The 22,132-nt window shown below is 45.9% G+C and overlaps 1 protein-coding gene across 1 annotated transcript in view; it reads right to left on the bottom strand.

Moving 5' to 3' along the window:
* The window catches only part of SEC24D (SEC24 homolog D, COPII component), a 103,439-nt gene extending 82,241 nt beyond the window's left edge, over positions 1–21,198 (bottom strand). The window contains exons 1-4 of the mRNA XM_075543878.1: positions 21,008–21,198; positions 18,589–18,747; positions 7,573–7,702; positions 1,125–1,273 (exon numbers count right to left, since the gene is read on the bottom strand). Of these exons, the coding sequence (XP_075399993.1) occupies positions 1,125–1,273; positions 7,573–7,702; positions 18,589–18,706 (397 nt within the window). The 5' untranslated portion in view covers positions 18,707–18,747; positions 21,008–21,198. The remainder of the gene's footprint in view (positions 1–1,124; positions 1,274–7,572; positions 7,703–18,588; positions 18,748–21,007) is intronic.
* Between the last annotated feature and the right edge of the window lie 934 nt (positions 21,199–22,132).

Below are 22,132 nucleotides of genomic sequence, written 5' to 3'. Positions count from 1 at the left end.
GAAGGGACCTTTCAGAATCATCTATTTTGCCCCCAAGTGAAATCTTCACTCAGAGATTGATACAAGTATTCATTGGTTTTCTTTGTTTTGTTTTTTAATCTTTCATTATATTTTTCTGATGGATATTGTTACAAACGATTTTTAACAACTTTATTGGCATATAAAGAATTGCTTCAGTACAAAATGTAGAAAATTATGTAGGAGGGCATTTTATTACATATCAAACATTCTCCAGTAACCCACATCCAATATGTCATGCCCATCCTGTGTGGGAACTGGTCAGCTGGACCAGAGCTAGGTAGAAAAATCCAGAAATTGGCTATTCACATGATTTCTGCTCAGTGTCAAGCTTGTTGTACAGCCGGATTACATGCTCCTTTCTCTAAGCATGTGACGTCAAATACATGTGGAGACTATCCATTTTGAAATTCGTGGATGGTAGGAAATATGCTGAGGGGCTTTTACAAATACTTGAAAAGAGCAATTCTTTGCCCCCTCGGCACCTTCTCCTTCCAAATAAATGTCTGACTATAGTGCCAATTGCATTAGAGATGTCGACGGCTCCTAGACTGCCCAGCGCTTCTATTGATGGGTATCTCAGTCCTGTAACTGGTGATTGTCCTATTATTCTCCTCACTGTCTCACGCCACGAGTTCCCATTCTTCCCAGGACCTAACCACAGAATGAAGAGGCAATAGGAAGTAATAGGTATTATACTTTCTATCTGGGGGCCTAATAAACAGCACTCAGTTAAAGCTACCTTTATATTCACTGTACATACAGAAATTGTTGAACTGGCTTATATCCTGTTGTATATTTTCTCAACAACAAAGCAATATAAAAATGAAAACTCTAGCCTCCTATTTCTGAAAGTAATTTCACTGATCTCGTGTTGATTTGTGTGGTCAGCTGTTTGTTGTGGTTATTTACTTTCTGCTACTGAACATACATGACAGCATGATCAAGTAAAAATGAATTGAAATCATGGACACTGCAGATGGTCCAGATTACTACCTCCATATACGATTGTCAGTTATGTCCAGGTTCAAAATGAAGAAAATCTTTCCCCTCGAAAGTAATCACGGCATAAGACAGTCGGTGAATATTAAAAATGGAACCTGTACCATAGTTGTTCATTTGCATGGCACTGAGCTGATTGCCCAGTTGGGTGACAGACGAAGTGGACCCAGGACTTGGATAAGCCGATGGTGTGGAAGCGGAATATGGTGGGTAGGAGGGAGCTGCGTTGCTGAGTGGTGGAGGGCCTGGAAATCTGAGTGAAGAAAACAGGGTGTTAAACAACGTCATAGGATCGCATAAGCAAATGACAAAGGGTGATGTCGATAACTTGTCAAGTGCAATAAGCACTAGGAAAACAAGGTCCATACTGAATCTGTCATTGACCTAGAAGGGAGGTCCCAATGACTCCCATCATCATCCCAACTGTGCTCACATGTGGAACCTGTCACGTTAACAACATCGATAACATTCGAACACGAAGAAAGAAGTTATTTTGGAAACAGATTTAGGAGGCCAAGCCCATGAAAGCCTTACCTGTACTAGAGTGGATGATGAACAGAAGATTAAAAACAAAAGCACCACACAATAAGCATAAAAACCTTAAAATCCTTTGTGGTTGAATAGTTACCAGCACTCTCCTTATGCTACACCCACTTTCTAGAACATCACCTGCATGATAACAAGTGCTCGCACGGAACGACTCAGGAAGCTTTGAAACTGCTCATGCTTTCCGCTGTAAACATGCCACCACCCTGCATATGGTTTGAACTTACCCGTCTGACATGAAACTAGCAGCCGGCCACTAGTTTCCCGTGGTGGTTCATTTGCCAAATGAGGCCCACACCTCCTACAGAGTCACATCATGACTTTTGATCAATTTTAAATTTTAAATGGAAGTGTCCTAGAAGGAACACTCTGATTTTAATGTTTCTATCTATAAACTGGAAGCCAGCTCCCTGGTGCTCCACACCCTTGCCTTTCACCACAACGCCACTGAAATATTAGGAATGGAGCCTGAGGCCTGGGGCTTCCCTACAGACTTTGTAATGCATTTGTGATAAAGCTGAAACCAGCCTTTTTTTTCTGGTTCTTAATAAGCGCATTTTCTAAAATATCATGCTAGTTTTCTCTCATCATTTTTTTCAATAGGATAGTTATAATAAAAACACAAGTTACAATCAGTCTTCTTATCATTACTCAAATGTAATATTAAGCATATTTCCAAGATGATGAGATCTCATTTTCTAGTCAATCAGATGAGTGATCAAAATGCTTTCTCCACATAACCCAGGAGGGACAAGTTATCCTGCAGCAAAGAGCTGGTTAAAGACTTTAACTTAGAATCAATAGTTTCAGCGCCAATACCAAGCCTTGCTGAAGTCCACGGTGTGTCAATATCCTCTCTAGCCCAAAGAGCAACATCCATTAAACTAAGCATCCTTGGATTTACTTAATTTGGCAGGGGGTGGTGGTGGTGGAGAGATAAAAAAATATAAAAGCTAACTTCCCATAGTAAAAAGTTTTCTTTATAACCCTAATCTATGGCTACAGGGATTGAATCAATCAACACACAATAATTCTAGGCATACCTGGCACATTTGAGATATACTGAGATTACTTAGAAATTACTCCAAGAATTATCTTAAAGACCTATTTTTACAACCTATTGCTTTATAAAAGGCAATTCTTTTTTTAAAGAAATACTTTTTTGTTGTTGCTGTTTTCCCTCAGTCATACCACCCCACCTCCACTCCCCCAAGAACAAACCAAAGTCACTGCTATCAAAGTGATTCCAAGTCCTGGCCACCGGATGGGGCAAAGCAGAACTGGCCCCGAGGTTTCTGAGGCTGTCGATCTGTATGGAGCAGAAAGCCTCATCTTATTCCTCTGGAGCAACCAGTGGGTGCACACTGTTGGCACCGTGGCTATCAGCCTGATGGGCAAGTCACTACACCACCACGGCTCTTTCCCTCATATATACGCAGAGAGTTCTGATATATATAAATAACGCACGTGGTCTACATGAAAATATTCACAGATGTAGCTTGAGATATGGTTACAGATGTCAAGTCTGATCAATAAGAACACAGGAATTAGCAATTCAATTTTTTTATTTGCTTGTATTTTTTAAAAATACTATTCAATTATTTGAGAAAACCATTTCCCAAACCTTTTCACCAATGTTTTAGAAATGCTAATAATATTTAGAATAAAAAAGTCCTTGGATATTATTATCTCTACAGTTCTATCTAGATAAGATAGGCTGGATAAAGAAATTAGAGAAGAAAACAACGGGACCTATGGTTCCTGGGGGCGGGGGAGAGGGGGAGGTGGGGGAAAGGAAGTGGTGTTAACCAATCCAGGGACAAGGGAACAACGAGTGATTCAAAACCAGTGGCATGGAGTGGGAGGATTGGTAGGGCTTGATCAAGGGCAATATAACCGAGAGGAATTACTGAAACCCAAATGAAGGCTGAGCATGATAGTGGGAAAGAGGAAAGCAAAAGGAAATAGGGGAAAGTAGTGGGAGGCAAAGGGCATACATAGTAGAGACCTAAATACAGGCATGTACATATATAAATGTATTTATATATGATGTGGGGGAAAAGATCTATGTGCATATATTTATAGGTTTAGTAGTAAGGTAGCAGATGGACATTGGGCCTCCACTCAAGTACTCCCTCAATACAAGAACACTTTGCTCGACTAAACAGACATTCCGTAATACCCACCTTCCCGACACTATTGCTGAAGACAAACATGTGCATGAGCAAATGTGGTGAAGAAAGCTGGTGGTTCCCGGCTAGCAAAAGATATATATAGCACCTGGGGTCTTAAAGGATTGAAGGTAAACAAGCAGCCATCTAGCTCAGAAGCAACAAAGCCCACATGGAAGGAGCACACCAGCCTGTGCAATCACAAGGGGTTGAAGGGACCAGGTATCAAGTACCAAAGAACCAAAAATCAGATCATCGTGAATGAGGGGGAGTGCGGGGTCCCAATGCCCATCTGTAGGCAACTGGACATCCTTTTGTACAGGGGTAGCAGGGAGGAGATGAGTCACTCAGGGTGCAGTGTAGCATGGATGAAACACACAACTTTCCTCTAGTTCTTAAATGCTCCTCCTACCCCCCACCCCCACCCCGCAAATATCATGATCTCAATTTTACCTTACAAATCTGGTTAAACCAAAGGATGTACACTGGTACAGATATGAACTGGAAACACAGGGAATCCAGGACAGATAAACCCCTCAGGACCAGTGTTGAGAGTGATGATACCGGGAGGGTGGAGGGAAGGTAGAGTAGAAAGGGGGAACTGATTATAAGGATCTATATATCATCTCCTCCCTTGGGGATGTACAAGAGAGAAGTGGATGAAGGGAGACATCAGGCAGTGTAAGATATGATAAAATAATAATAATTTATAAATTGTCAAGGATTCATGAGGGAGGAGGGAGTGTGGAGGAGGGGAAAAAATGAAAAATGAGGAGCTGATTCCAAGAGCCCAAGTCTAAAACAAATGTTTTGAAAATGATGAGGGCAACGAATGTACAAATGTGCTTCACACAATTGATGGATGTATGGATTGTGATAAGAGATGTATAAGCCCCCATGAAATGATTTATTTTTAAAAAATCCATGAATCACTTACAACAAAGGCAATAGGGTGAAAGATTGGGAACACAAGTAATGAAACAGGCAACTTCAAGCACTCTTTGAAGTTAAATAGGTAAACGCAGAACAGGAGACTACAGCCCTGAGTTCTTACTTTGAACCCACAAATGCCTACTCGTTCTTCAATGTTCAGTGCATGTATCCCAGGGGTTATGAAACTGACCAAGCCTTCCTTTTCCTTTCTAACTTTGAAAACAACTTCTCTTTATTTTCCCTGTTTCCTGCTTTTCCATTCCAACCAATGTCTTAGTCAATAAACACCCACAATTGCATCACTTTGGAAGCTGAGCCTCTCCCCTCCACCAATTGACTATTCATGATAAAGAGACCCCTGGCTTCCCCACGGAGTTCAAAATGGAGACTTTTAGAGCTCATTGAGTATATTAATCCTGTCCAGTAGTAACTCTCCGTAGTATGTTAGTACCATTTGGCACACCACGTTTAAGGCATTTATGCTGACTCAGCCAAGATCTAAAGTACAGATGACTAATTATGGTTTTAAAATCCGATGAATCACTCACTAACTTTACACTGTCAAGTTTAAATTTAAATCCACTTAGGGGCCCTGAATTCTATTTTGATTTCATTCTATAGCCTAGCTATAAAGTCCAATCAATGGGATTCCTGAGTAAGAGCGACAGGACCGCAATGCTACAGTCCTCCAGGAGACCCGGTGCCCTACTGTGGTCTGGACAACACCTGACTGCAGACTGGTGTGACTCACCCGCACTGTCACGGTGCCCTTCGGCCTTGCTGTGCACTATAGACTTAGGTGCGTGTTCCACGAGGGCAATGTCGCACGGTGACCCAGGAGGTTTGGATTGAAATAGCAAGTCTTGCCCTTTTCTTCTCCATTTCTTAACTCCATTTCCAAATTCCATTCATTGTGCAAATTGGAAGCACACGAATAGTGGACGAAAGGGGCCACATCTGTCAGTGGTTCCCTGGGAATCACCAGAAAGCCTATTTCTGATTGGAGTTGCCTTGGTTAACTGGACTGAGCTAATTGGGTAAACTACGGGCTGTACTTTCTCTATCCAATGAAGTGATACTGATGATTGGTGCATTGAGTCCTTCACGGCATGCAAGGTTAAATAACTTGTCCAGCCAGTCGTTGCTTGGGCCAAGGGTAGCAAACATGTCCTTTTGACTCCAGAGTCTAAGGTAGACCCTATACTAACACACAACCACGCGGCTAGAGCAGTCTAGTGACAAAGTTCATGATTTATTTCCTAAGTTAAATTGCGCTAATGAAATAAACAGTAATAATCATAGAGATCATCCCAGTCCAGGCTAATACTAAACTTTAATGTCAAACTGGCCGATCAATCTTTGTATTGCTGCTGAAATGCCTTTGGGTTCCTGTAGTTTTACAACAGAGATCTCGTTACTACTGCTGGGCTGAGAGTTCCCCTTTCGCGGTTTACAAGTGAAGAGAAGGTGACTCGGGGAGGCCAGCGAACATCACCAGCGTCACGCATCAAACCGCAGACCAGCTGATTCTGATCAGGAGATTCTGGCTCCTAGCAACCTTACAGGACAGGGCAGAATTGCCCCCACAGGTTTCCCAGGCTGCAAATCTCAATGACATTTTTTTCCCCTGCAAAGCAGCTGATGGGTTTGAACGGTCCACCGTTTGGTTTGGTTTGGTTTGGTTTGGTTTGGTTTGGTTAGCAGCTGACTACTCTAACCTGAGCTTCTTACCAGTATCACAGGTAAGGAACCAGAGAGGCTTTGGGATTCTCTTTGATTTTCCCTTCCTCCACCTCTTCAGGCACTTCCTCAAGGCTCTTTTGACTTCTCGTTCTTGGAGAGACCCAAGATTAAACATCAGTGCAACAAGTGAGGTGCTTCCTCCGTCTGCCCTGCTTTAACCTTGCCTCTGGCTCCCACAGCTCCCACACTGCTGAAAATGCTGTCATGACAAACGAGAGCCAGGAGAGGTATCAAGCTCACAAATGTCCTGCAGGAGAATCAACTTGATCTTCAAAACCCCAGAGGGAGTTGCCTACTAGCAGGGCTTGCAAGGTAATTGAACGGCTTCACTGTTAGCAGGGTCTAGGCCACATTTGGGGGTCACTTCCCTAGCCCCCAGCTTACCAACCTTCAAAAGGAACATGGGAAAAGAGGCCTCTGGGTAATCCTGGGCAAGATTCCAAAGTAAACACTGCTCAGCACTGCTTTAGCTCTGGCTCCCCGCATCAACTCTTCACAGGACAAACAAGAATGGATTTTCAGCAGGGGACGTGTGATGCTGACTTCCTTCCCAGGGACACAGTCCCTAATGGGCTGAGGGCGCGACACACCTCATACCTCGGCCTCTACAGGGCTGCCTCCAACGTCTTCCATCTTCATTTATTGTAAACACAAGATGGACTTTCTGTGTTGTTTCACTATAGCCCTGACTGGCCTCTATAGCCTTCCCACGCCAAGCCTACAGTTGTTACCACTGGCCCCAATCTAGGTTAATTCTAAAACATACGTAGTAAGCAGCCATTGCCACTGAGCTCAAGTCCATACAGGATTCAAGAAAATAGCGTGCTTTGAAATAATGAGGGATACAAAGTCGGAGAACATCTGGAATAGTGACTGCAAGGCAAAGCTCTAAACTGGGTATAACCCAGCACAAAAATGTACGGTATTCGTGCAAAATGATTTTTCTACCAATTGTAAAATGTAATAATCTCTATTTTTCCCTCTTCCTAATTCTTCTAAACGCCAAGATTCCTAGGGCAATTATCCTGGTGACCTTTTCAACAATGTAGACGCCCACAAGAGGTCAAACTTTCAACTATCAACAGGTGAGTGTAGAAGGTACTTCTCAGGCAATTTAGTAGATTTAATCAAAAGGAAGGTTTGGATTCAGCCAGCTCACCTTTGAGGTGGGTGCCCAGACGCATGAGCTCCATTCTGACCAAACTGATGGGTTCCGGGAGGTGGGGGGCCTGGAGGCAGCATCCCCCCAGGAGTAGCTGTTCCCAAGGGCCCTGTTGGCTTCATCATACCTGCAACAAAAGGGCACATATTTAGAAGAGTAGGGCACTGACCTGTAAAAAGAAAGAAACCAAGGTTAAAAAAATAAACTAGATGGTGTTAAGACAGTTTCTCCCTTTGAACTTGCTTGAACTACTAAATGCAGACCTGGCAATAAGGCCGTGGTGGTTCAGAGTTCGAATCATTGCCTTCCAAGCAGGAGACCCAGTTTGACAATGAGCAGTGAGCACAGCCAGCACCCACCTGTCGGTGGAGGCCCCATGTTGCTATCACATTAGACGGATTTCCATGGAGCTTTCAGAAAAGACAAACTAGGAAGAAAGGCCTGCTGATTTTCTTCTGAAAAGTCAGCTAATTAAACTTTATGGAGTACAATGATCTAATCGGAAACTGACCATGTGCATGACACAGGACCGGGAATTGCTTTCTTCCGCTGTGCTGGGGCTATGAGGAGTCGACAGCATGGAGCTATCTGCCCGTGGCTTTGGGCATCATTATTTGGCTGCCATAATGATAAGAGAGCAGGGAAAGGGACTAATTTTAACACTAAACAGAAATTAAAACAAGGAAGAACCTTCACATCTGGTATGATGTGATAAGAAACATGAAAGGATCCAGAAAAAAAAAGTGAGTTGGATATTGGAAAAAACATCTGGAAAAAGAGAATCAGAAAGGAAAGAGTATTCCAACACCAAATATGGAAAATCGCCCCGCAAAACAAAAGCGCCTTCGAACCGGTCTAGTGTCACTAAAGCTCAAGCAATGGAAATGGAGAACAGCAACTGCACCCTTAATAAATTAAAAGCACATCCTTTGGAAGTTGATCATTTATTTCTCCAGGGTCCCAAAGAGCTGAACGATGCGCAGCTGAGGGACTGCTCAAGTCCTCATACACCACGCAGCACACATACAATGAATGTATATGCTCCTGGCAGCCAGTGTGTTTTCCCCTACAAGCAGCTCTGCTCAAACACAGAGTGCCAAGATTTCACTGAAGATTGCTTTCAGTCATTAATACTCTTCTTCTAGCGACAGCACAGGCTCGCTGGCAGTGGGTTTGCTTCTGGTCTGAGAGGAACGGTGGCACGGGAGGACAATCTCGGAGCCTGGCTTGGAGCAGCTGGAGTCCTGATTTTGCTAGGAACCGCAGGACGCTGAGCAAGAACTTTGGGGACTTAAGCTTCCTCTGATAAAAAAGGCTTAATCAGTTAACTTGTGATACTTTAAAAAGAACAGGCATGACTCTTCTATTTGTTGTCTCGGCTCCAGTCCCGTTTTGTGGCCCTAGCTGCTGCCGTCACCTCCTCCTCCTGCTCCTGCTCCTCCTCCTCCTGTAGCCACTTCCTCCTGCTCCTGCTCCTCCTCCTCCTGTAGCAGGGTCGTCCATGACCTCTAACTGCCTCCTGCACATGGCTCCATCTGACTTCGAGACAGCATTGCACATTCAGCCTCTCCTTTCTGCTGTTCTCCTCCTCTGCTGTTAGGCCCTCACGTGCATCCACATGGTCAACAGATCGGCACACGTCAGGTCCCGCACTGTTCTCCAGTTCTCTGCTCGGCGGTTGTGCTGGAACCCACTGTTGCAGCCAGCTCCATCAGCTCACGGGGGTCTTCCTCTTCTTCAGTGACACTCGCCTTTGCCGAGCGTGATGTCTTTCACCAGGAGAGGATGTCACGGAGTCCCTGTGTGTGAGGAGCATTCTGGCGGCACTTCCTCAAAGACCGATTTGTTCACTCCTCTGGCAGTCCATGGTAAATTCAAGATACTTTTCCAACACCGTAATTCAAAGACATCAAACCCGTTTGGGTCTTCCTTCTTCATTGTCTACTTTTATGAAGAGACTGAAAACAGCATTGCTCGGATCAGGCGCATTTCTGTCCTCAGAGTGACATCTTTGCTTCTAAGGGTCATAAAGAGGTCTACTGTTAGCAGCCTTTTCCTCTGCAACCGAACGTCTGATTTCTCAACTGCTGCTTCCATACGCACTGACTGTGGAGCCGAGTAAAATGAAATCCTTGACAGTTTCGATATTTTCCACTTCTCTTCCTCTAGACAGTTTCATTCCTCCCAAATAGCAAGTGAACTGAGTAGATATGCTGTGGTCATCCATAAGGAGTTCGTTAGCCTGACATCATAATTTTGGGGAGAGAATGCTCTCAGATGCTTGGGCATTGTAAATTGGTCTGTAATTAGTGAAGTGGCAACTTTCATGAATAATATTCTTGAAATTTTTACAAAGCTTTCTCCCCTTACAATGGGATTCCCTATGCTTAAGAAATTATTTGAATTGACTCTGCACTGTCCTGTTTAGTAATGCTTCATATGCTAAGGCCAAAAATAATAGAGAGCTGTCAGTGACACTGTCCTGTGGTTTGAACAATCTGATGGGTTACCTGTGAAATGGTCATTGACTGTATGGTGGTGGCTTATGTGTGGCTGTGATGCTGGAAGCTGTGTCACTGGTATTGCAAATGTCAGCTGGGTCACCCAAAGTGAACAGCTTTCAGAGGCGCTTCCAGAATAAGAACAGACAATGAAGGACACAGCTCCCCACTTGGGAGGAGGAGCCACTAAAAACCTTGGGCACCCACTGATCACAGACACATTTTCACATATTTTGTTTGAAACAAACCCATGTATGCACAAACTGGAATCCTAGTGGCAATCCTTTCGGAGTCACTCTCATTTATAATTTATTGCACAACAAATACGATTCCGAAAACCATACAAGTTGGTTTGGGGGACAGAAAGTGAAAGTAGATGTTAGTAAGCCAGAGTACTATGTAGATGTAAAAACCACCCTTAATCAGGTTTCATACCCTTGGTACTATTGGCATTTGGGAACATTTGGTTGTTGGGGGGAGGGGGCAGGGGATGGGGGTAATAGTTGTGCACTATAAGATGTTTTCCAGGATTCAGGGCCTCTACCCACTAGATGCTAAAGACAACCAGAAAGGTTTCGAAACATTATCAAATGTCTTTTGGGGGCAAACTGCTCTAGATAAAACTTTTATATACAAAAAATATTTTAATTTCTTAAGTAAATTAAAATAGATTTTCCTCAGCGCCCCTCACATATCTATGGGAAAGGAATCAGAAAACTGTTCTGCTACACATGGGCACAACTGTTAGACACAAATCTTACTAAAACGTGTTCTGCTTTGTATGTTTGGAGACTAACCCCATAGCAATGATTCAAACTCATGCACTCATTCGACACACATTTAACATGGCTTTCAGGCACTCAAAGCTCCTGTGAACGAGACAACCCTGTAAACAAACAATTACTGCGCAGTGTTGTAGCTGTAAGATGCACAGGGACTACCTAACTCTTCCCAGGGGACCACCAAGAGCTCCAAGAGGAACAGCCTCTGTGAGCTGATCTTGAAGGGCAACACGCGTGTTTCAGGGAAGATGCGCAGAGTCCAGCAAGAAGGAAAAGTCTGAACAGAGACTTGAGACAGTGTGGCATGATCAAGGTCTGGCAACACAGTGGTCAGTGGAACCACTGTCAGGAAAAGTAGCCAGACCAAAGGTCGTCCCTGCAGTTGGAGTTGGACTGCAAAGGCCGGTGTGTCATTTGGACTCTGTTCCCAGGGCAAAAGGGAGTCAGTATCATTGTTATCTGCACAGCCAGGGCCTCCTCTTGGTCACAGGACTGGCATTTTAAAAAGTGCACAGAAAGAACGAGAATTAACGTCTATAGCAGTGGTTCTCAACCTTCCTAAAGCCGCGGCCCTTTCATACAGTGCCTCATGTTGTGGTGACCCCCAACCATAACATTATTTTTGTTGCTACTTCATAACTGTAATTTTACTATCGTTATAAATCAGGCGACCCCTGTGAAAGGGTCATCTGACCCCCAAAGGGGTTGCAACCACAGGCTGAGAAACTGCTGGCCTACAGGGAACACTGTGAGTATTTTATTAGGGAAGGAACACCACATTGTGAGAAGGAACGAAGTATTGCTATCTGAAACCACAAGTTGGCATTACTACAGTGGCAGAGACTGTAGACTGTCTTCTCCATCACCACCGATGACGCTGATTAACTCATTGCGACTCCATGTGCTTCAGCGGAGGGCTGTGGGCCACAGGGTTGCCATGGCTGTGACCTTGCAGCATTCCACAAGACCTTCCTTCCAAGGTGGCTCTTGCTGGATCTGAACTGCTAAACTTTCACTTGGAAGCTTTTACAGCAATGAAGAGCTCCCTGAAGCCAGCTTGCTGGGAGCCACTGAGTCGATTTCAACTCATGGCAAACCCATGTGTCAAGAGCAGAATTGCCCCACCGGATTTTCAAGGTTGTCATTTGACCCAAAGCCTCACCACAGAAAAGCATACCTTGAATTTGATATTCAATCTGATAAACCAAAACCATAATTAAATAACCATTTGTGGTTAAAGAAAATGTTTATCTAAAATAAACAAAGATACACTCCGGATAGTGTGCATAAGTAGCCTCTCCATCCCCCACAGTCCCTCCCTAGTTCTCAAACATCAGTCCTTCTGGTCTCTCAGCTTCCACAACGGCTGGCAATGTCTGGGATACTCTGCCTTACCCCAACTGGAGGAAGGTATGTGACTAGCCCCTAGTAGACAGAAGCTACGAATGATCGTCAATATACTAGTGTCCGGGCAACAGAGAATGATCTGGTTCCAAAGGCCAACAGTGCTGAGGTTGCGAAGCCTTGCTCTAAACGGTAGAGTGCTTAGCCCTGGTTCCTGTAGCTCTTCCGAAAACGTACATCTTGATCCTGCCCCTCCCAGGTAAAAAGGCTTCATTGGCACCTAAAACTAAAAAGCCACGCCAGTTGCTGTGAAATCAACTTCAGCTCCGGGTAAGCCCATGTGTTTCAGAGTAGACTGTCTTCACCCTCACCACCGGATGCTGTGAGGTTAACTGAACTCACTGTGATCCAATGACTTCAGCGGAGCACTGTGGGCTCCAGGGTTTGCCTGGCTAGGACCTTTCAGAAGCACACCGCAAGACCTTTCTTCCAGGGGTGGGTTCGAGCCATCACCTATTGGCTGGAAGCTCAGCACTTAACAGTTCGTGCTACCCAAAACTTTTTGGTGGCGCCCTTCTGACCTTAACGCAGCAGTTCTCAACCTGTGGGTCGTGACCCCTTTGGGGGTTGGAAATACCCTTTCACAGGGGTCTCCTGATTCATAACAATAGCAAATTTACAGTGATGAAGTAGCAATAAAAACAATTTTTTTAATCGTTTGGGGAGTCAACACAACATGAGGAACTGTATTAAAGGGTTGCGGCATAAGGTTGAGAACCACTGCCTTAAAGTCTTAATTCCTTAGATGGTGCCACTCCCCCCCCCTCCCCCCGAGAACAAGGCTCACTAGTTACACTCTGCCCCAGCAAGGGGAAGGTCCTCAAGGAAGGCACCTCTTCTAGCCCAGCAAGCTGCCTCCTTCCCCGACCAGCTCTCACTCAATAAGATCTACGTCACCCCTAAGTCTTGGTTCAGTGCCCTGGCCATGAGCTTCCATGACTTCTGCATCACAGGCTTTGCCCCTGAAGTCAGCTGACTTACTGCATTTCCCATCGGGTAATCCCCATTGAGCTGAGGGCAGTGGTGGTTTCCGTGGCAGAATGCCTGACTTCTAGGCAGAGACACAGGTTTGATTCCTGGCCAATGCACTTCAATCAAGCACAGCTACCACAGCCACTAGCTACCTCTTAGTGGAGGCTTGCATGGACAGAGTTCAGCAGAGCTTCCAGACAAAGACAGACACAGGAACAAGACGGGGTGATCTACATCCCAAACCAGCCAATGACAACCCTCTAGAATACAATGACCACAGAGTCACCATAGGCCAGTGGTAGACTAGATGGCAGCTAACAGCAGCAACAAAAGGACTCAGATTAGGCTCATTTTACTCTTTGTTCCAACGCCGGTATCAAACATTTTACTCACTTAATACGCCTGCTAAATCTCTTTTCACACAAGACTACAAAAGACAAAAGACAGACTGCCGACAAGTCCGTTCTGACCGATAGTGACCTTATAGGGCAGAGCACACTGCGCCGTAGGGTTTCCACGGCGGTAGCTCTATGGGAGCTGGCAGTCTCATCTTTCTCCCACAAAGTGGCTAGTAGATTTGAACTGCAGATCTCAAGGCAGCAGTCTAATGCAGAGCATTAGCTTGACAGAAAACACAATAGTCACAAACGGAGATATGGCATGTGAGACGTACGGAGCAAGCACCGGCCAGATCTAGGATTACAACTGGGTTGCCTGAGTCTGACAGAATCTTCATAGGCACCTCCACAAGAGTAGAAATTAAGACATAAGAAGGAGGGCTGGGGTAGTTTGGTGGCAGTTTTAAATAAAACACCATAATGTATAGACCGCTGTAACACAGAGTATGATAGCCTAGTATGGACTAGGTAGAAAGGTTTAAATTCAAGCATGAAGAATTCATTTCAACAAAGACAGCCTTTTAGAACGTTGGTAAACACCAGGACCTGTTGCTGCTGAATGCTGCAGCAGCTTATCCTTCAACTAATTCACGGAACGGACACTTAATGTCCATCTTCTCTGCTTCAGACACATTGCTTATTACACAATGGGTGCACAGACTTGAGGTCTACCCCGATGTATGCCAACAGAGGGCTTCTCATTAAATTTGAAGGGGCATATTGGTCAGAAAATGCCTCCGGGCATTATAATCGAGCCCTAAGGCGCATGCTTCCTCTGAAAGTCACTCTGAAACAGCAGGGAATGGTTTGAAGCAGACAGCATCCCAGAGAGGGCTAATAATGAGTTGGCTACTTTAGGTCTCCAGGTGAGAGAGGGAGGTTCTGACCGAGGAGTGAGAGAGCACCGGGGCGGAGAGATGGCTATAGGACTCCAACAGAATCAGAGTGGCCCCATTCTCCAATGCGAACTGAACGAAACAAAAGAAATATTATTTTTTTCTGAAAAAGTGAAGTTTCTGAATGGGAAAAGTGAATAAAGACTAGGGAAAAAAAGTATGTTTTTTTTTTTTAATTCTAAATTGTTTGGGACATAACAAGTTCGTTACGTCTACATAATTGGTAGATAATTGGAAATACCGGCCTGGCGCCTAGGAGAGAGATCCTGGGCAGGAGAAATAGATCTGAGAACGTAGCAGTCAATATGGAATGACATGGATGGAGGGAAACTGGACAAAGTTTTAAGAGGAGAAGAGACATCAAGAGAGAACTTAGAAAAAGAACAGCACTTCAGAGAGAAGGTGGGTCCTTGGAAAGAGATGCCCAGGAAGCAAGCAAAAACCAGCAAAAGGACCGTATCACAGAAATCAGAGGCGGAGAGAATTTTCGAAGAAGGAAAAAGAAAGTACTAACTAGTATCAAATACGACAGAGAACAGGACACCATCTCCCGCTTTTGGTAACAGGCCACGGATGACCACAGCGAGACCACTGGCGGGGTGGTGGGGGTGAGCCCAGTGTGGAGTTGAGACAAGGAAAGACAATGACGATCTCTCGTAAGGTCAACACTTGTTAGCAGATGGCCGTACAGAGGGGAAGGACGTGTAACTAACACAGAGGGTCATACTCAGGTGTGTCCTAAATGCTGTCACACATTTGATTGCAGTCAGGGACCTGACTCCACCACATAGAGGCTGTGTGATCTTGGACTAATCATGTAATCCGAGATCAGTGGTTCTCAACCTTCCTCATGCCAAGACCCTTTCATAGAGTTCCTTGTGTAGTGGTGACCCCCAACCATAAAATTATTTTCATTGCTACTTCATAACTGTCATTTTGCTACTGTTATGAATGGGGCAACCCGGGTGAAAGGGTCGTTGGATCCCAAAGGGGTCGCGACCCACAGGATGAGAACCGCTGCCCTAGATAGTCCATGTCCTTCGCTGCACAATGGGGCTAATAACCTAAGGCAGAGGGTTGCGTGAGGATGAATTAAGATAAGACACAGAAAGCTTTTAGGACTAGTTTAGTACATGGTAAGCACAAAAAGGAATAGTTGAGAATTACCCAAAGGTTAAGGGGGGATGAACTATCAAATAGAAAGAAATTACAGGAAAACTGGTGGCTTCCAAAGGGTCTTGAGAGGTTTGAATGTAAACGTCTGGCAGAAGATGAGGTCCAGATAAGAGGAGAGATGTCTCAAAGTCTTCCAATTTAGGGGGACACGAGAAACTGACACTGGGATCATATTCTGCAACAAACTGCCTGTGGTTGCTAACAGCAAGCCTTCCCACGGGGCTCAGTTGTCCCCTCACTGACCGCACTCTCTGCTCTCTCTGTATGGTATTCAGATATCTAGCCTGTATTCCAGGTATTGACTCAATCCAAGTGGGCCCTAAGAGTTACTCACTGATTCCTACATAGCTCACGTCCACAAACAATTTCATTCAAACTCTCCAGAGTTTTCTCAAGTTTCAGGAGCTCTATTACTCCCAAAACTTTCAGAGAGCTGGGAACCAGCAGATCTGAAACAAGCCTCATACATGTTCCCTGAAGCTTGGTCCCTCTGGAAAAGGGTGGGGCTTCATGACATAAGCTTTTATCAGAAACATATTTGTTGGGGGCACTGCATTACTATTTTTTTCCCCTACCTCTGCCCTTAATGACAAGACTCACTGTTGGGTACCATATTGTCAAACACAACCAATATTGCTGAATAATTATTTCAAGCAAGACCATGTTTGACATTATTAGCACTGAGTAATCTTTAGTGTGAGAGTGTAATATTTTTCTAATAGGAAATCATTTGCATAATATGATTGTCAAGACACTTTTGGCGATTCTGATACATATATGTAACGGAATAGTACTCATTCAGGAGGAGACACAAAGTCTCGAGCCATGCTACAATATGGATACAACTTGAAGAAATTCTGCTGCATCAGGTAAGGCAATAACAAAGGGACAAATATAGTGTGACCTCACTTATTTAAAAAAAATACAAGAAAAGGTAAATGCATGGAGACTAATGTTTCCCAGTGGTCACCAAAGGCAGGATAACCCAAAAAACTCATGACCATAAGTCAATTCCAACTCATAGCGACACTATAGGGCGGAGAACCGCCCCTCTGGGTTTCCCAGACTGGAAACATTTTCTGGAAGCAGGAAACCTCATCTTTCTTCCAAGAAGCAGACTGCTGGAGTTGAACTGCTGACCTTGTGGTTAGTAGTCCAATGCATAACTCACTAACCTACTAAAGGTCCTTAAGGGCAAGACAGAGGGGGTTATTTCTTCTGGAGTACTGACTGAATTTATGCTAAAAAAATTTCATTGCCCAAAGGCAGCAATGCAGTCAGTTATTTTAAGTGCACCTCTAAAAAGTTTAATGGCTCACAGTTGTGTGTTAGATGCCTTTGCAACAGCAACAAAGAGTAGTTGCTGAGGCTGCTGAAGCACAACTAAGCGCATCATGGAATGTGGGCCCTTGCTTTGGAGACTGAAGGTCATGGTTTCAGCTAATTGGCCTAATAATGTGTGTAGTGTTTCTCTTCTACCACATAGTTGGTTGTGTGGTGCCTGGGGCCTTAAAAGTTTACACGCAGTTACTCAAGGCACAACACTTGGTCTCTATACTATACTCCAGGAAAAAACGGAGGAAAGAGTCAGGAACTGGAGGTGGATGTGGAAGGTATGGCTAATTGCCTCCAGGCACAACTGCCTCTTTTGCCAGGAAAACAGGACTGGACAGTGCTTTGTTACTGTTATTGGACATTCTGCTCGAATTCTATCGAAGAATGCCAATCAAAAAGAGAAAAATGCAGAACAGACCTTTAAATTCCCATGGAATCCAAATTTACTTAGAGCCATGGAGGCTCCAAGAACCCCTGAGACACTGCCCTGAGATAACCTTTGAACCTTAGATGGAATCTATCCCCTCAGGTCTTCTTTCCAGCACGGCAGGGGAGGTGGGGAAAAGGGGGAGCTAATCACGGTGAGCACAAGAATGAAGAATATGTTCTAACATTGACCCTGGTGGGGATTGTGCAACTGTTCTTGATGTGATTGGACTACTGAATTGTATGATGTGTGAAATATATGGCAATAATAATGTTGGGGGAAAAAACCCAAACCCAAACAGTAGTTTAGCCCCATTAGTATAGAAAAAATAAAACCCAATAGTAGTGTAGTCCCATTAGCATAGAATGTCTGCGTGGTCATTATACTCCTGTAAGAGCTGCCAGTATGGAACTGAACAGACAACTGGAAAGATCAGACAGAAACCTTAGGGGGCAGCAAGTTCACGAGAATCGGGGAGGAACAGCTCAGAAGGGGAGGGTGAGAACAGCCACACCACCCAAAGAACGCAATCAACATCACAGAGGTATACATGTAAAAACTGTTGAATGGGTGCTTGTTTTTGCTATGTATAGTCACAATAACAAAAGATGAAACAAACTACTGTGGCTTTTACAAATGTTGCTAATTCACAGTCCTAGTAGTGTAGGGGTTATGCACTGGGCTGCTAACTGCAAGGTCAGCAGTTCAAAACTACCAGCTGCTCCATGGGAGAAAGATGAGGCTTTCTACTCTCCTAGTTACAGCCTCGGAAACCCACAGGGGCAGTTCCACCCTGTGCTGGAGGATCACTGTGAGTTGGATTGACTTGATGGCAGATGCCAGTGAGGGTTTCCTTTGTTGCTGTTGCTTTGGAATGAACATCCATGCAAGTCCATCAGGAAAAGCAAAACCGCAGAGAGACGGCTCTGCCTTGCACCGGTATTTGAAAACCTAGCAGGGAGTATTCCATGCGAGAGCCACGTTGGGATGTGGGTTTCTTTTACTTCAGATCACCCTATAATCTCAAGCAACCGCATCATACAGTAACCATAAACGGCTTTCAGAGTTATTTTCAGCCTTGGAAGTCAATAATCACAAGAGAAGTTGAAATAAAGTACTTACTTGGTAAAGAGGCTGTGTGTGACGGGTCACCATAGTGTCCGTAGTGTGGTGGTGAAAGGCCTATTCCAGGTTGGGCCTGAGAGTAGGGGGGTGTAGCAACATAACCTTGTTGACTCATTATGAAAATAGCATTCCAAGGGATAGCTCCTCAAAAGAATCCTGAAATAGGAAGGAGGGGGGGGACAGAGGAGGCGAAGTCAACAAGAATGCTATCAAAAAGGAAAAAACAATGAATAAACGTGGGTGACGGTCAGAGAAGAGGGACAACCATCAGAAGCATTAGGCATCTTCATAGGAGACAATACTGTAAGGCACAGCCTTCTCCCCTCCAGCTAGCCTACCGAGAGTTCTATAGAACTCAGGAAGCGATTTCAACAATCCTGGGCAAATTCTCTGTTATGTCTGGATCCCAACTGTCAATTGCTTTTCCCTGGAAGCAGACTGTTTGGGGCCTTTGGTGCCCATGGCCCCAGTTCCGCCATGACAATCATCTTACTGCATCCCATTGGCTGGTGAGCATAAGCACCGCCCATCCACCACCACAGTCATGTCTGACTCACAGAGACCCCCACGTAGGGTTTCTGACTGTAGGTCTGTAATCAGATGCGCTGTGTCTTTTTCAGTGCTCTGGGGCTTAGTCATCTTCAACAAGCAATAACAGGCAGTTGGGATAAAGAGAAACCAAGAATCCAATAAGTAGAGCAGAAGACAAAGTCATTGATAGCGTGTTAGTTGATAAGCCACCGTTTAACCAAGCCAAGTGCCAGCTTACAACCATGAGAGTTGTCAGTGGTTTCTTAAATACATCAGAATCCCCTTCCAATTTAAATGCTATCCCATCCCTGAGAACATATGCAACTGAACGTGAGAAACTATGGGGGACAGTGCACTTGGCCGTGCACAGACACACAGAGACTTGCAAATCCAACGGAGTCATTTTGACTCTACTCAGAATATAATCATCCAATTAGCTTTGATTTTTTTCATCTTTACAAGTTTTCAAAAGAGATAGTTCATAAGATGGATCGTTTTAAATATATACCTTGAGGTAGAATAAAAACAAAACCAGACCCAACTGCTAAGAGAAGTAGGTTCTCCTTCCAGACCTGTCAGTACTTGGGCTACTAAGAATAAACTGAAGTCCCTCTCTGGGCCTCAGTTTCCCTTTGATAAAATGAAGCTTCTCTGATCCTTTCAAGCTATGAAACACCTGTTCTGCCATTTCTTTTTGGTTTCTTCACCAGGCTCAAAAACATGTCCTTCCATTTGTTATTGTACGGTAAGAAGAGATGGATCTATCTGCTCTAAGATTTAGAATAAATGGATTTCTACTCAGAAAGTGGCATTCCAAGTGTAAAGCCCCAAATTTCCATTTGGGTTTGCTTTCCAATCAAGTGATCATCTTCTAAAATTACAGTGCAGGGGATGAAATGAACGTAGGAAGGGAGCAAGGCCTCTGCTTCTGCTTGCAAGAAGTGGGAGGTAACCTGCAAGGAGGGGTAGGCAAAGAACTGCCCATCTGCTTTGTTACTGACAACACTTCTTCCCTCCTCCCACCTCTGAGCGAGACGTGGCAGCCTGAGCTTTGGTCAAGCTCACCTACCAAGCCCATTTCGGCACGACACACACAAACCTACGCGGCAGCCTGTTGCTGGGGACACACCAGAAGGGCTGGGACGTTCACTCCAAAGGGCAAGAAGCAGCCCGATTCCTCCTCACCGCCCTGGAAGGCATTTGCTTCCTCACTCAACCCCTCTGCCACGTCAAACTTCCTCGCAGAGTCAGAGCACCAAGTTACAGAAATCTGACTCAGCTTCCAGCGGCGACATGGCAGCAAGCCACTTGGCCCGGGAGCAGGCCTAGGGTGGAAACGTGGGCAGCTCCAGTCCCACAGCGACCCCCGCCCCCTCCGCGGCCCACTGTCACCCGGCAGCGCAGGCCGCCGTGCACTTCCCACCGCGGTCCAAGTTCGGGCCCGGGACAAATCCCAGTCGCTCTAGGGATGTCCGGAAGCTTCTCAGATCCAGTTACCATTTTTACTATGAGTAATTCAAACATCCCCTTCCTCAGGGAAGGAGGAAATTTAAGTTGTTACGAAAAGAAAACCGCTGTCAGTGGCAATGGAATTCCAGGGGCTCCCGAGGACCCTAACCCAGTAGTGTGGCATCCCCAGGACACAAAGGTGGGGGCCGGGGCGGCCCCCCCCCAAAAAAAATATATCCACGCCCACCTCCCCCCTCCACGATTAAATTGCACGAACCCGCTCAAGGAGCAAGGTCTGAGTGTCTTCTCCCTCTGCCCCGGCCACAGGTGAGCACCCCGCCTCTCGGCAGCCACCCCCCCCACTCGCGCCGAGCACCCCACTACTGCCCCGAGGGAGGGGGTTGTCCCGCCTGAGCGCAGCCGGGCGAGGCATTACCTGGACCCGCTCCCTCGCGCCGCTGGCTTCCGAGAGGCTGCGGCTCTGCTCCCGGCGCCGGTGGCCCCTGCTGACCCAGCTCCCGCCGCGCCTTCCCGGGCCGGCGTCCCCACAGCCTGGCTCCACGCACCGAGTTGCAGCTGGGCTGGGAACTGCCACGTCAAGCACTCCCGGCTGCGCGCGCCCGGCGCCGGGGCTTGGACCAGCGGCCGCGCTCCCGCCGGCGCACGCGCGCTGGCCCCAATGCGGAGGGCGGGGCGGGGCTGCGGGGAGGGGCGGGGCTTCGGAGGGCGGGGCGGGGCCGTGCCAGCCACGCGGCCGCCTCGCCCTTCCCTTCCGTCTTGTTTAGTTGGTTTCCTTTCCAGGAGTCCAAGACTTTAGGGTTGCCATAGGTCAGAGCCGCTTTTGCAGCGTGCCGCCCGGTGGGAGAAGGGGGGCGCGTACCGAGCGGGCGTGCATCCGTTCATCCTTCCAGTCAACAGGTTACAGACTCAGCCCTTCCTTCAGGGCCTCTCCGGGTAATCACTGGGGTCTTCCTGGTGCTGCACTGCCCACCACGATGGGAAATGTCCGCTGCCAGACCTGAGGACACTGTGGCGAATCTGGCTCTACACACCGACTGATGACACGCTCTGGCAAGACAGTGGATGGAACGTCCGTGACAGGCTGGCGGCCTATAAAATTGGGGGGTTGGGAGGGAAGGGGCATCCCAACTGAAAAATAATGAAGTGTTTTATGGGAAGCAGCTGTTGCTAGGTTCTGTTTAGCCCTTTGCATTATAGCCGTGTGTGCGTTGTCTATAAAGTAGAATGGCTAATCTCGACCCCAAACAGGGGTCCTGATGTGCGTAATACGCCTCTCCTGATATGCTCAGTTGGCTCATAGGCATGGGAAAAGTGGACAGGGACAAAGGCATACCAAAGAAAAACTGGGGCCTTTGAATTTTCGGGCTGGCGAAGAATATTGAGTATCTCAGTGCCACTGACTCGGTTTGGACTCGTGGCGACCCTATTGGACAGAGTAGAACTGAGCTTCTGGGTTGCCCGGACTATAAATAGTGAGGAAGCAAAAGCCTCCTGCTGACTAGCTGATAGTTTTGAACTGCCAAATTTGTGATTACTGGCG

The sequence above is a fragment of the Tenrec ecaudatus genome, chromosome 3 (assembly GCF_050624435.1).
Source record: "Tenrec ecaudatus isolate mTenEca1 chromosome 3, mTenEca1.hap1, whole genome shotgun sequence".
Classification (NCBI taxonomy): Eukaryota; Metazoa; Chordata; class Mammalia; order Afrosoricida; family Tenrecidae; genus Tenrec; species Tenrec ecaudatus.
This window is presented reverse-complemented; position numbering and strand designations above follow the sequence as displayed.